This window comes from Sapajus apella, unplaced genomic scaffold, assembly GCF_009761245.1.
Source record: "Sapajus apella isolate SASKATOON/1434 unplaced genomic scaffold, GSC_monkey_1.0 scaffold55, whole genome shotgun sequence".
NCBI lineage: Eukaryota > Metazoa > Chordata > Mammalia > Primates > Cebidae > Sapajus > Sapajus apella.
This window is the reverse complement of record NW_022436995.1, coordinates 13,919,916-13,934,826: the sequence shown is the minus strand read 5'-3', so window position 1 is coordinate 13,934,826 and position 14,911 is coordinate 13,919,916. Positions and strand designations below refer to the sequence as shown.

General features: G+C 39.4%; 1 protein-coding gene across 10 annotated transcripts in view; it reads right to left on the bottom strand.

Moving 5' to 3' along the window:
• NEO1 (neogenin 1) overlaps window positions 1–14,911 on the bottom strand; it is a 249,702-nt gene that overhangs the window by 34,774 nt on the left and 200,017 nt on the right. For 8 of the 10 annotated variants that reach the window (XM_032244757.1, XM_032244754.1, XM_032244762.1 and 5 more), the window contains exons 14-18: window positions 13,398–13,508; window positions 11,614–11,808; window positions 5,521–5,616; window positions 2,364–2,587; window positions 2,139–2,277 (exon numbers count right to left, since the gene is read on the bottom strand). In XM_032244757.1, the coding sequence (XP_032100648.1) occupies window positions 2,139–2,277; window positions 2,364–2,587; window positions 5,521–5,616; window positions 11,614–11,808; window positions 13,398–13,508 (765 nt within the window). The remainder of the gene's footprint in view (window positions 1–2,138; window positions 2,278–2,363; window positions 2,588–5,520; window positions 5,617–11,613; window positions 11,809–13,397; window positions 13,509–14,911) is intronic. The other 2 variants (XM_032244756.1, XM_032244758.1) reach the window with 1 other exon arrangement.

Genomic DNA, 14,911 nt, shown 5'->3' with positions numbered 1-14,911 from the left:
TTTTTTTTTTTTTTTTTGAGACAGAGTTTTGCTCTTCTTGCCCAGGCTGGAGTGCAATGGCGCGATCTCGGCTCACCACAACCTCCACCTCCCAGGTTCATGCAATTCTCCTGCCTCAGCCTCCTGAGTAGCTGGGATTACAGGCATATGCCACCACACCCAGCCAATTTTTGTATTTTTAGTAGAGATGAGGTTTCTCCATGTTGGTCAGGTTGGTCTTGAACTCTCGACCTCAGATGATACACCCACCTCAGCCTCCCAAAGTGCTGGGATTACAGGCTTGAGCCACCGCGCCCGGCTGAGATGAAGTATTGCTGTGTTACCCAGGCTGGAGTGCAATGGTGTGATCTTGGCTCACTGCAACCTTCACCTCCTGGGTTCAAGCGATTCTTGTGCCTCAGCCTACCGAGTAGCTGGGATTATAGGCGTGCACCACCACGCCCGGATAATTTTTGTATTTTTAGTAGACACAGGGTTTCACCATGTTGGCCAGGCTGGTCTTGAACTCTCCTGACCTCAAGTGATCCTCCTGCCTTGGCCTCCCAAAGTGCTAGGATTACAGGTGCAAGCCACCACTCCCAGCCCCAAACAGAACTTTTAAAAGCTCTGTTTCTTCAAAGAATAGATGATTTACAGATTAATATTTTTCACTATGAGTTTATATTTTGAAAACATACTGCCAACTATTGAGGTTACTGCTCTAAAGTGAAGCTGTTTGTTTATGCAACGGGATAGTATGTTTCTTGTGTTTCCATATTATAGCTGAAAACTTTTAACACACTAGTAGGAAAATGAGCAAATTAAGTACATCCTTAAATTTACTCAACTCTTCCTAAAGTACCAGGATTCTCCTAGTGTAAAATGTAAGGAAGCCTGGTGAAACACAAATATCCTAAGGGAAAACACAATCTCATTTGTTAGCTAATGGGTTGGGATTAAAGTAAAAACATATTCTTAAAATGGTGGGCAAAGAAAACAAACTCGAGGTCTATTTAAACTTGCATGCACTATATTTCTAACTCTTCAAATCCAACCCTTTTCTCTGTATAAAGTCCAACAAACTGTGCAGAAGACAAAAAGACATTAAGGCCAAGCCCAGTTTGTAGAGAATTTATAACTCAATTTTGCACTATTTACATATAGGAGAGAAAGAAATAGGAGGCCAAAACAGACAGAGATTTGAAATGGTTATGTATATCCCTAGACTAGGAAAGCCCAGGGGGTGCAGAAAGGCATGTCTAAAAGTCAGCAAAAACCAAACAATCTCAAGCCCAGGTGGCCTGTTCTCTCTTTAATTTGCTTAGTCATCTTTTCTCTCTCATGTTCTCTTACAGAGATCTTAGAGATTATTTCAGTGGAAGATTTTATAAGACACTAATTTATTTGCACAGAAACTGCAGAGGCAGCTTTGGGGTCACCTAGCACAGTGTTCAGGCTCCCGCAAGCATGGCAGTGGAACTGCTTGGTCAAAGGCAGGTCACTTCATCTCTTCTATCTCAGTTTACCAGTAAAGCAGGATTAATGGGAATAATCCCTTACATCTACCCAGTGCTTTGTAATTTACCATGTTTCCCCTACCTATTCCTCCTTACAATAACCCTATAAAGTATCTATTTACACTTTATAGGATTATGGTAAGGGTTATTTTACCCTTACAATAACCCTATAAAGTAGTAAAGGTGGAGATTGTTATCCCTCTTTCCTATACAGTAAGAAAGGCACTGTTACTCCTCTTTTATAGATGAAAGAGACCAAGATTTATTAGAGAGGCTGGATGACTTGCTCATGATCACATGTCAATAGATGGCTGACGTGGGATTTAACTCAAGTCTTTTGATTCCTAAAATCTACTATGCTTTGCATTACAGTATTGTGTTATTTGCTAATGTTCTTGTTCAATGATTAAAAAAACATTATTCATCAGCTGAAACAGCAAACACTGAGTTCCACATGTAGTTGCTCACTATGTTTTGTAAATATGTCAATTCATGCACTCAGTTCTTTCCTTGGGTAGTAAAAGCAGGGGATGAGTGCCTCATGACTTGGAATGTGGCACAACATGAGCACAGACTTCCACTGGCTTTCATTTCTTGCAAAGAGAAGAAATGCCATGTGACATGGTTCCCGACAACACATACCTAATTCAAAGGTGGTGCCATGGGCTGTCATACTCCATGTGCTTGACCTTCGACCTTTGGTCACCATCACAGAGAATTCATAGAGCGTATTTGGTTTTAAACCAGTCACCAAATAACTCAAAGTGGTTGCATTTGCATTCTGAAAAAAACGTGAATTGAGAGCTTTAAAATTAGAAAATACCAACGATGGTTCGCTTTTTTCACCCAGAGCAAATGTGTCAGTACCTTGTACTTGGTGTTTGCTGGGATGTTGGTTTTCCATCGGACAGTGTAGTATCGGGAGTCTGTAATCTTCTGGTGTTTAGGCAGCGAGTTGTCTGCCCACGTGATCCTTATTGTGTCATGACTCAGAATGGAAGCCTGAACTCCCACTGGTGGCATCATGGGAGTGGGATCTGGCACTGGAGTGTATGGAGCATTAATAACAAATAAATCAACTTCAGAAGTGTCTAAGCAGAAAATAATTAAAAAGGGGAAGTGGCATTTTAATGTAAACAAAAATAAAATAAAAGGGAAATGCAGGGTAATATAATGGAATGAAAGGTGAGAAATGGAGAAAAAGAAAGAAAATTCGGAGTTAATAGAGAACCACCATTCATTTAAAAGACTATTTCCACTTGTGTTCTTTCAGGAAAAAATTACAAAAAATGTTAAGAGAAGCAGTAATAAACTATATTGTCTACTGCATTCTATAGGCATATTAAAATGTGACAATCCGGTGATTATATTAATGTATTCATGCTCGAATTTTCTTAAAATAACTTGAAAACTCTAACTCCTGTTCAAAAGGCTCATGAGGCCAGGCACAGTGGCTCACGCCTGTAATCCTAGCGCTTTGGGAGGCTGAGGCAGAAAGATCACCTGAGATCAGGAATTCAGGACCAGCCTAGCCAACATGGTGAAACCCTGTCTCTACTAAAAAGATAAAAATTAGCCGGACATGGTGGCGGGTGCCTGTAGTCCCAGGTACTCGGGAGGCTGAGGCACAAGAATCGCTTGAACCCGGGAGGCAGAGGTTACAGTGAGCCAAGGTTTTGCCACTGTATTCCAGCCTGGGTGACAGAGTGAGGCTCCATCTCAAAACAACAACAAAAAAACCAAAAAGGCTCATGAAGAAAAAACTGCTTTTAAAATCAGGAGTACAATTTCTAAACGAACAATACAAAGCTCGTAGTTTGTTTTGAGATTCCAGTGAATATGGCTGAATTTTTGGGACAAGAGTTATCTGTGATATCACTGATCGTGTAAGGATCCAACTCTCAAACCTGAGTCCTGAATGCCAGCCATGGGTATTGAGGGTATATGGTACCCACAAAGGGTCAAGTTCAGACTCCCTGAGTCTAAAGACAGTAGAGTGACATAGCTCACACCCAAATAAAGCAAAAGGAACTCAAGGTATACTCTTCCTTCAGGAAAGGTAAGCCGACACCACGACACTATCTACCAGTCTGTTCCATTGAGTCAGAGAACAACCCAGTGATGAATCCCCATCAGTTAAGGGAAATGGCATGGTTATCGCAGTTCCAAGTAACAAACTTCCCAAACTTTAGAAATCAGAGTACTTACTATACAGTACAAATACAGAGTCCTATACAGAGTACTATACAGTAACAAACTTCCCAAACTTCAGAAATCAGAGTACTATACAGTACTTATTTGATGGAAAGCCTACACTCATGTCGCTGTCCTGTGCCACATACAACAGATGCCTTCTCTGAGGCCAGAATGAGCACAGAAGCACCATGCAGCATGGGCCCAGGGCAATACAGCAGGATCCACATGGGCTTCCTCAATGCATGCTTAGGTTTTCTAAGTACACATACTGATTTAAGTTCAGGGTTTACAATGGGCTTCTCACATAGTCATGGTGACTAGTCCTTCCTCTTACTCAAAATGTGCAATAGCATAGACCTTGTTTATGAATAATTGGTAAGCTAAAGTAATAGTCTCCATTTGTGTATTTCCTGCATAATGACAACTAAAAATAACAGAGGAGCAGCATACATTATATAACCAAGAGCTTTGTTCAAAGTTTGGCAGGACACATACCAATTAATTACAGAAAATGCACCTTCAGGTGTAGAAGTCACTAGAATACTTGGAAAACTTTTTTTCTTATATGTAGCAACTCTTAGAAAACATATCTAGATTATATGACTCAGGAATATTTTCTTTTATATTTCTAGCCAGCAGGCTACATTTTTAAGCCATATAAAATAATTTCAAACTTGTTTTTTACTATTATAGTCTGATTTTAGAAAGCAGTAGACCACTTATTTAAATATTCTTTTTCACATAATCTTTTCTCCTTTTTATAATACTAATGCTATTGCTAAAAGAAATTATAAAATGTAAGCACAAATAAGACAGGACAGAACTACCAAATGTGCAGAACTACCAAATGTGTAGGAATTAAACAATCTCTTAGATACTCTTAAAAAGCTTAAAAAAAAGACAGAGATTATTAGACCTCCTGATGTGCTAGTTCTAATGTCAGTACAGTGACACAGCTCACACCCAAATAAAGCAAAAGGAACTCAAGGGTATATGTACTCTTCCTTCAAGAAAGGTAAGCTTTATTAAAGAATATTACCAAATCTGTACAATTATGCAATGTATCTAGCAGACATCACTGGACAATAGAGAATCAAAGTTTTGGGAAATAAATGAAAAAGAAAATTTCTGAAAATAACTTCTTTGGTTTCCAGTGCTCTTTTTAAAAATTTTTAACTCTAACATATTTATTTCAGTAAACCTTCTCTTTTGGATCTAAATTAGGCCTTATATATCTATAGAAAAATTTACAAGACATGTATATTACTTTATTTTAGAGATATTTTAAGTAGATAATTCAAAGAAAAACAATGACTATTTGGTCTCCTTTGTAATAAATGTATAACTGATCAAATGGACAGTACCTCTGGCCTTATACTCAAGCTCACGAAAGGCACATAGAAAAACACTTTCCTAACCAATTCGGGTGACTAGTAAATGTTGGGTTCACAAATCACATGTGTTTATTGCTGCAGTCAGTAATCTATCCTTTTTGTTTTTGACTCACTTTAGTTTCAAATCACATGCCCAAAAGATGGAAAATCACTTTTAATTAGCTCAAAACTCTGCCTTCCACATCCTAACATTTAAAACATGTGTATATATCTACATAAAATGGCTTACGTGACAAAATCAGCATCTTCCAAAAAAGCAAAACAGGAATTAACAGAACTTTCCATGCTGAAAGCCCACCTTCCCATTTGAAGTCAGCACCTGAAACTACCATACGCTTTTTCTTCACCAACACCTACAGGATAGGCCTTGTGCCAATATTCTGCCTAAACTGCTGGGAAAAGCGCTGGAGACTAGGAAAGATGGGATACCGTACCTGTGTGAGGCCTGGTCACAGCGCTCTCGTACAGGGGGATGCCTTCGCCCACGTTATTAAATGCTTTCAGGGTAATCACATAATGAGAGCTGGGATCTGAAGAAAAGAAACAGACGCATAAAAAAAATCCTCACTATAGAATTTTAAAAATTCAGGAGTGGCTGTGCATAATCTTAACCACAGAAGAATTCAAGAAAGACAACTTTAAAATTTTTTTATAGGGGATTATTTTAGGGTGTGGGGAGATGTGGAGAAGGAAGCACATACAGTACAGAAAAACTGGCGGGGATCAACTTCCTGGATTTAGTCTCAGTAGGGGAGGTTGACTGTGCTTGAATTCTCTCTTGGCCTCTCCTACGGTTTAGTGACATTCAGGGTATGGTGTAGGCTTGGCTGAGAATGAATAGATAAGATTTAACGTGCTGAAGCCTAGAGACAGCGCTTGGAGTTAAACAAACCCCTTTCATTCCCTGAAGGATGACCATGAGAACAGACAAGGTACAGAAGTAGGAGATAAACCATTAGCTCAGTAAGTGCCCAATGTCCTTAACTCTCCAAGGGGCCTCCAAATCCAGAAATGGCCAAACCTCATCTAGCCATCACACCTCATGAGCCATGCCACACGTGGCATGTGTTACTTCAAAAGCTTAAAACAGCTGCTCTTTCTGGCGGCCAATCCACTCCCTAGATTGCCACTAGTGGGCAACGTGTGGAGGCACCTGGTCTTTCTGTGTCAGAACTGACAACAAATGGAAGACTTACTTCTTGACTGACAAGGAAAAAGTCCTTTGGGCAGCAGAGTGGATGAAAATGTCATACACCAAGATTGGGAAAAGAGGCAAGAGCAACCATGATACACATGCTCAAGGCTTGATTCTAGGTCCTCTTCTGCTCCTACTCTTTGCTTTCACCCTACGCACTTTCATTCATTTCCTCAGCTTTGATAAGCATGTATGTCTCATCAACTGCAAATACAGATCTGTAGTCTGGATCTTTCTTATGAGCACCAGACCTTTACGTTCAATTGTTTTTTTGGCATTTCCTCTTGGGTATCTCAATTCTTTCCCTCCCTACCCCGCCTCCAGCTCCAGACTGGCTCCAGTGTCCCTTAGTTTAGTACACAACACTACCACCAACCCTGCTGCTCAAGCCAGAAACCTAGGGGTTATTAAGACCTCCTTTTCCCTCATCCCCTCTGGACAAATAATCAAGTTTTGTTGAATCTTCTACTTGTCTTCTCCCACCACTAACTTTCCCCAGTTCTCTGTGCTCCATCATTACTGGCCACTTCTCAGTTCACTGAGCATTATGTTCACACCAACATGAGGTCTTCCTGCTTGCAGCTGCTCCCTATGCTGGGGACACATCCCACTCTTCCTGTTTACCTAGTAGATAAGCCTATTCACCTGAAAGGACTCATTCCACACTGGACTAACACCTCTAGTTACAGGGCCCATTACTCTTGTTTAGTGCTGTGAACAATTTCAATTATTTTTGAATTGTATTATTTCTAATAATCGTGACCACATCTGTCTCATTCTCTGCTCTATCTCTAGCACAGTGTCTGGGATATTATAAGTGTTCATTAAATACCTGCTGATTGATCAACAGGTTTGAGGGAGAAGACACTAATTTTGGACCAGATGGAATATGAGATATATCCAGGTACAGATACCCAGTAGGCAGATGTTTACATGGCTCTGAAGCTCAGGGGAGTTCCAGGCTCAGGAATAGATGGATTGCTAATTGTACTTCTCCACCTCTGACTTGCTGCTTTGACTCAACATCATATGCATCTTAGATCTATCTAGGTCAATAATTATAGCTCAAGTTTGTTTTACCTTATGCCAAGTTAACTTTCTTGCTACTCTGCAATATATGTACTCAATTTTCTAATAAATTCTATCTGCTTATTCTCTTCTGCATGCAGCACTCCTCTCATCTCTCTGTTTCAAATGCTATTCTGAGTCTATCTTTCAAGCTCAGGTGTTTCTTCCCCGACTGCTGTACTGTGTCTTGCTAGCCCTCCCTTCTCTGAACAAAATTCACTTCAATTTACTTCACTGTTTCTTGTGTTTTCTTTTTGTTCTGTTAGACTGAAAGCACGTGCAGGTCAAGGACCACGTTTTGTCTATACTGCAAAGGAGGTTTATTTCAGTAGTTTCATAAAGAAAACAGTATGAGGCTGGTCACTATGGGGGACTTTTTTTTTTTTTTTGAGACAAGGCCTCACTCTGTCACCTGGCTGGGGTACAGTGGTATGATCAGGACTCACTGTAGTCTCGGCCCTCCAGGGATCAAGCGAGTCTCCCACCTCAGCCTCCCAAGTAGTTGGGACTACAGGCACACACCACCATGCCTGGATAATTTTTAAGTTTTTTGTAGAGATGAGGTCTCACTATGTTGCCCAAGTTGGTCTTGAACTTCTGGGCTCAAGAAATCCTCCTACCTCAGCCTCTCAAAGTGCAGGGATTATAGGTGTGAGCCACTGTGCCTGGCCAGACATTTTTATTCTACCAGCAAAGCTTTCCTTTTGCTCTCTAACAACTGTCTTAAAAGATGTTCCCAGGCACTTTGGGAGGCCGAGGCGGGTGGATCACGAGGTCAAGAGATCGAGACCATCCTGGTCAGCATGGTGAAACCCCGTCTCTACTAAAAATACAGAAAATTAGCTGGGCATGGCGGTGTGTGCCTGTAATCCCAGCTACTCAGGAGGCTGAGGCAGGAGAATTGCCTGAACCCAGGAGGCGGAGGTTGCGGTGAGCCGAGATCGCGCCATTGCACTCCAGCCTGGGTAACAAGAGCGAAACTCCGTCTCAAAAAAAAAAAAAAAGATGTTCATGTGGGCATACATTTCCTAGGTTAACTGTATTGTTTCTTCTTTGGAAGAAAAAAGATAAAGGTGACTTTTCTTGAAATATTTAAATCACAGCTTATTTTCTACCAGGAAGGATGAATATAACTCATCTGTTAGGCACTTGAAGTTGTTCTTAGAAAAGATGTTTACAAAGAAATGATTTGAATGAAAATTTGGTCAGGGCAGATTCTGATTTTAAAAATAAGTGTTTCAAAAAAAAATCTATAATGATAATCCAATTTGGAAAAGTAATTATACCTAACAAAATTAATTCATTATTTATCAAAAAATAATGAATTTTTATTTTAAATATTTCTCAAATTCTTTTGCTTTTACAATCAATTATGAGGCTGGGCACAGTGGCTCACGCCTGTAATCCTAGCACTTTGGAAGGCCGAGGCGGGAGGGTCATTTGAGGTCAGGAGTTTGAGACCAGCCTGGCCAACATGGTGAAATCCTGTCTCCACCAAAAATACAGACATTAGTCGGGTGTGGTGGCACATGCCTGTAATCCCAGCTACTCAGGAGGCTGAGGCAGAAGAATCATTTGAAACCAGGAGGTGAAGGTTGCAGTGAGTCGAGATCGCACCACTGCCCTCCAGCTTGGGAGACAGAGCGAGATTTCATCTCAAAAAAATGAACTATGAGGTATAATTAGCATACAATAAAATGTATCCATTGAAATGCACATTTTGAGTTTTGACAAATATATATACCTTGCATAATCACCACCAAAATCAAGATATAGAACATTTCCAATGCTCCAAGTAGCTCCCTGGCACCTTAGTAATTGATTCCTATCACCCCTGTTTCCAGGTGACCACTGGTCTTGCTTTGTCGCTATAGATAAATTCTGCCTATTTTGTAATTCACAAAATGTAACAGCACAATATGTAGATTGTGACTGACTTATTTGGCTCGGCATGTTTGTGAGATTAATTTCTGTAGTGTCTTGATAGCCTATTGTGATTGCTGGGTAGTACTCCATTATATGGATATATCACGATTTACCATTTACCTGTTGATGAAAATTTTGTTATTTCCCCTTGTTCACAAAGTTACTATGAACACTGTATGTAAGTTTTTACATAGATATATATTTTTATTTCTTTTAATTAATTATCTATGAGTGGGATAACTGGGTTATTTGGGTAACTTTACAAGAAACCTCCAAACTGTTTTCCAAAGGGGTTGTACTGCCCAACATTCCCACCAGCTAGTATGAGCATTCCCATCTGTATCCTTGTTGATATTTGTTATTGAGAGTCTACTGAGGTTTAGCAATTCTAGCGGGCGTGTAACGGAATTTCATTGTGGGTTTAATTTGCATTCTCTGATGACTGATGTTGCTGATCATCTTTTCATATGCGTATTGTCCATTCATATATTTTCTTTGGTATAGTGTCTGTTCAAATCTTCTGGCCATTTTTTCAAGGGTTGCCTTCTTATTACTGAGTTGTAAGAGTTTTATATATTTTGGACTCAAATTCTTTGTTTGATATTTAAATAGTGGACATTTTCTCCAAGTCTGTGGCTTGCCTTTTCATTATATTGGTATCTTTCTAAAAGGAGACGTTTTAAAATTTTGATGAAATCCAATTTATCAATTTTTGTGCTGTTTTACAACCTAAGAGGTCCTTGCCTAACCCAAAGTCATAAAGACTTTTTCCTATGTTTTCTTCTGCCATTGTTATCCCAAAGTCATTTGGGTCTTGCATTTAGGTCTGTTTTTGCATACCGTGTAAGACAAGGGTTAAAGTTCCTTTTATTTCTCATACAGATATCCAGGTACACTCTCACCTATGGTTAAAAAGGCTATCTTATCCCCACTAAATTATCTAAGCACCTTTTTCAAAAACCAACTGACTACATACATATGGATCTATTTCTGGACTCTAATCTGTTCCATTGATCTATAACATCTACCTTTATAACACCACCACGACTCTCAATTATAAAAAGACATGAAATCAGGTAGCATGGGTCTTCCAATTTTATTCTTTAAAAAAATTGGCTATTCTAGTTCCTTTTTCATAAAAATTACTAGAATAAGCTTATCAATTTCTACAAAAAAAGCCTATTGGGACTGCACAGGGGAGAAGCATCACCTTAATAACATCATGGCTTCAAACCAGTGAACATGGTATCTTCATTTAAGTATTCTTTAATTTCTTTCGGCAACAATTTTCTATTTTCAGTGCACAGATATTGCACATGTTTTATAAGTCTGTTCCTAAGTAGTTCATATTTTTTCACTCTAAGTAGTATCATTATTTTAATTCCAATTTCCAACTGTTTATGAAGATACAACTATTTTTTGTATATTGACTTTGTATCTTGTGACCTTGCTAAATTCACTTAAAAGCTTTAGTGGCCTTTTCGTAGATTCCTTAGGATTTTCTAGCCCAGTTACAATGAATGCATATAGTGCCCAGATATTGGTTTCCAAAATCACTTTTCATAAAAGAAATCAGGGTTCCCTAGAGAAATGGCTGATTCCAGGGCCACGGCTAAGGAAATATCAGATGAGCCAGGAACATCTTACTATGTTGTCAAAAAGGAAGAAAGTGCTCAGAGAAAGATGGAAGACGCCAAATGTATATAGGAACCAGTTATAAAGAGACTCCCATTGGCCATTCTCTTCATGAGGGTGAAAAGAAAGTTCTTCCTTATTATAGGATGCTAACATGTATAAGAGGAAACATGGAATTAGAAAATTACCTCTGGGGAAACACCATTCTAATAGCTGTTACAATAGACGCTGAAACTAGTGAGTGAAAGTGTAATGAGAAACAAGATATTTAAAAGACTCAAAGTATCTCCTCCACAAGGTACTTTTAATTGCCAAGGAAAAAAATAATAATTTTATAGCAGGAAAATGTGGCCATTACCATTTTAACCAACTGATTAAAGTTAACATCACTAGCAATACAGGCTGTAATGTGCCTCCTGATATGATGCACTGACAGGAACCCAACACTTCTACCCTATTCCTTCCAAAAATGCATAACCTGAATGTAATGAGGAAATATTAGCCAAATCTAAATTGAGGAGCATTCTAAAAAATACAGATGTAAATGTGGTTAAATGTTAACATTTGGGGAATTCAGGTGAATAACATACAGAAATTATTTGTACTATCTTCACAACTTTCTTGTAAAAACAAAAGTATTACCTAAAAGGTTAAAAAGAAAGGAATCACATATACAATTACTTTCTCTACTTAGCAAACATACCCAGATTTTCAATGGTGTAATAGCGCTGTTTATAGTCCACTTTGATGGTCTGGGCGTGAGGGCTGCCAATGCCATAACCAATGGCGTAACCTCTGACCACAATGTTCTGATTATCTGGAGGAGTCCAGCTCACTACGATGCTAGTGACAAGTGGGCGTACGTGAAGAGAGCTAGGCACTTCAGGAACACGAGTTTCTGGGAAGGAAAAGTAGAAAAGCAAGATGAGATCTACTGTCCTTTAGAATGTCTCACCAACCTTGGGGAATGGCATTTGGCCTCCTGCCACACTATTTGGGGCTAAGTTTTTCACATTATACCCAGGAGTTCAAAGATAATTATGTATGTATAGTGAAATACACCCCATGATTTTACTGCATTCTAAGAAAAAAAAAAAAAAAACCAAGACCTGAACAGCTTTAAATATAAGACATTGCAATATTAATTTGGAAGGGAAAACAAAGTGATACAAGAACCTCTTCTGCCCCAGTGGAGAAAAACAAATTGCCTTTTAATAGTTACCATCTCTCTTGGTCCCAAACTCTACCAGGTGGAATGAGAAAGGCATAACACTGAGTAGTTGGAAGCCTGTTGTTAACAGGTGTTTAAGCATCACATTATAGTAATAGCACCAATTATTTACTCCCCTAAGTAGTATGATAAGTCAGAAAACATGAAATTTTAGAGCTACAATTGATTCAGTTGGTGAGACACTAAGAGGCTTAAAAAGGAGGAAACTGACATGCTCTTTCACATACACTGTTTCAGGGCATAAATTACTACCTTAATTTAAAAAGTAGTAAACTGAGGCCAGGCATGGTGGCTCACACCTGTAATTGCAGCACTTTGCAAGATTAAGGAGAAAGAATCACCTGAGCCCAGGAATTCAAGACCAGTTTGAGCAACATAGTGAGACCACGTCTCTTTAAAAAAAAAAAACAAAAAAAACCAAAAAACAAAAAAACAGTCAGGTGTGTTGGTACACACCTGTGGTCTCAGCTACTCAAGAGGCTGAGATGGTAGGATCGTGCTTGAGCATGGGAGATCAAGGGTGCAGTGAGCCATGACTGCACTCCAGACTGGGTGAGAGAGGGAGACCCCTTTTCAAAAATCAAAAATTTGTAAACTGAGACTTAGAACAAGAACTCAGGTCTTTTGCTTCCCAAGTCCAGCACCTGTCACTGATAAAGGTGCTACCTATACACACCCATTTGGAAGTACTCACTGAATAAACAGGTGAGAAAAAGGGCAAGGTGTCCAGGACTGAAAGAAAAGGGAAACTGCAACTGAAATAAAGATATGATTTATGTGGCTCAGGCTTAAATTTTAGATCAGCCATCTACTTCATGGCATTGGTTAAAAAAAAAAAAAATCCAACTTATAGCACCTACACATTTTTATTTGCTCTAGTTCTGCTTGAAAGGACAGTTCTCTAAAAGGCACTGCAAAAAATCAATTCCAGGAGCCTTGATGTAATACAGGAATGAAAACAGTATGATACACTAAAGTTCACAGACTTGAGCCATATCCACCCAAGCCTGTCGCTTTCCAGTTTGACTCATTTGACTATAGTTAGTATTTATTGTGTGCCAATCTGGCCAATTGTTATTCTTTTTTTTTTTGAGACAGAGTTTCGCTCTTGTTGCCCAGGCTGGAGTGCAGTGGCACCACCTTGGCTCACTGAAACCTCTGCCTCTCGGGTTCAAGCGATTGTCCTGCCTCAGCCTCCCGAGTAGCTGGGATCACAGCCATGAGCCACTGTGCCCGGCCCCAATTGTTATTCTTACCATCTAGGTCACTTTCAAAAGTTTCAGCAGATAGCCAGTCAGTTGCTGGGCCTGTACCATTGATCGTTAGAGCCGCTACTCGGAAATTATATTCAGTCCCCCGATCAAGGCCTGAGACCAAATGACAAAAAAGACAAGCTGAAACAAAAGCTTTGGAAAAACAAAAGATTAATAATCCCTCATTAAGGCAAATATGTCAGTCACCAACACAGTATATAGCTTGACAAAGTTTCAGTTAAAGTTAATCAGTGCAAGCAAAACACAAATACAACATAGGGCAGCTTCCATCTCTAAATAAAGTAAAGGCTGAAGCCCACACAATCTAAGAGGAAAACAGAAATGACTGAAGCTCCCAGGAGATTGCAGACTTTTGTTTAAGAGCTTGAAGGCACCTCAGAGATCATTTAATGCAATCCTTTCATTGTGTTACAAAGAAAGCTAAGGCCAAAAAGGGGCCAAGAATAATGAGTTATAACAAAGAAACAAAGGTATATGGTCAGGCACCAAAACCTAGGAAAGGATGTAAAGATGTAATTCCTATTGAGTTACCTCTCTGTTCTCTGAGCCACCTCATAACCATGGCAAAGAAATTTTAAGCACCAAATATGGTTTCAAAATCTATTCCTTAACAACAAATTGCTCATATATTATACAGTAGGTAAAAGTGGAAAATCGCCCAAACCTTTCTGTTAAGTAAGTTTTTATTTACTACCAGCTAATAAAGTACATGATTTACCAATGTATCAAAGGCAACAAAGATACACATAGAAAAGTCTATCCTACAAAGCAGGGCAACAGTTAATAATACGGTCTGTTATATGTTCACATATACATTTTTAAAGCACTTAAATACCAGATATTGTGGTAGGTCTTGCAAGGTTATGAAAATTATCCTGCTTCCCCATATCCAAATGTTGGGATCTTTACCAAGCAGCACAGTACAGGAACTCCAAAGACAGAGGTACTGAGATCATAACTTGTCCAGGACATGAGAGAAGCCCTGGTTTGGTTAACTAATCCTGTCTCATGGTATGGGAGAAGAGCTGCAGGTTCCATCTCAACAGGCCTCCTGACAATCTGTATGCTCCAAAAAAGTAAGCAGCAAGATGGAAGGGAAGAGCAAAATGCCTGGGCCCAAGTCAGTTTACCTCCTTGTCTCCCCACACACTGAACCAGCACTAGAGTGAGCTGCACATGTGCTTGTCAACAGATAACAATCCGGACTACTAGCAAACACTGCTCAACGAAGATCCTGAAGGAATCCAACCAATTATTCCCTGTCCTTTGAGGACAGCTGGGATGTATGACAGAGCAAGCACATATGAGGTACTATGTAAAGAGGCTGAGTTCCTCTCCCGCTAAGTACCCTATAGAGTTTATAGACTACGACTAAGGTATGTGATATACATCCTAAAGATATGGCAACATCTGTTTAGTGCTATAACAACAATTACTTCTGCCTAAAATTTAATTATATAATGTGTTGTTGGTAAAGGATCCTGGTAATCCATTTT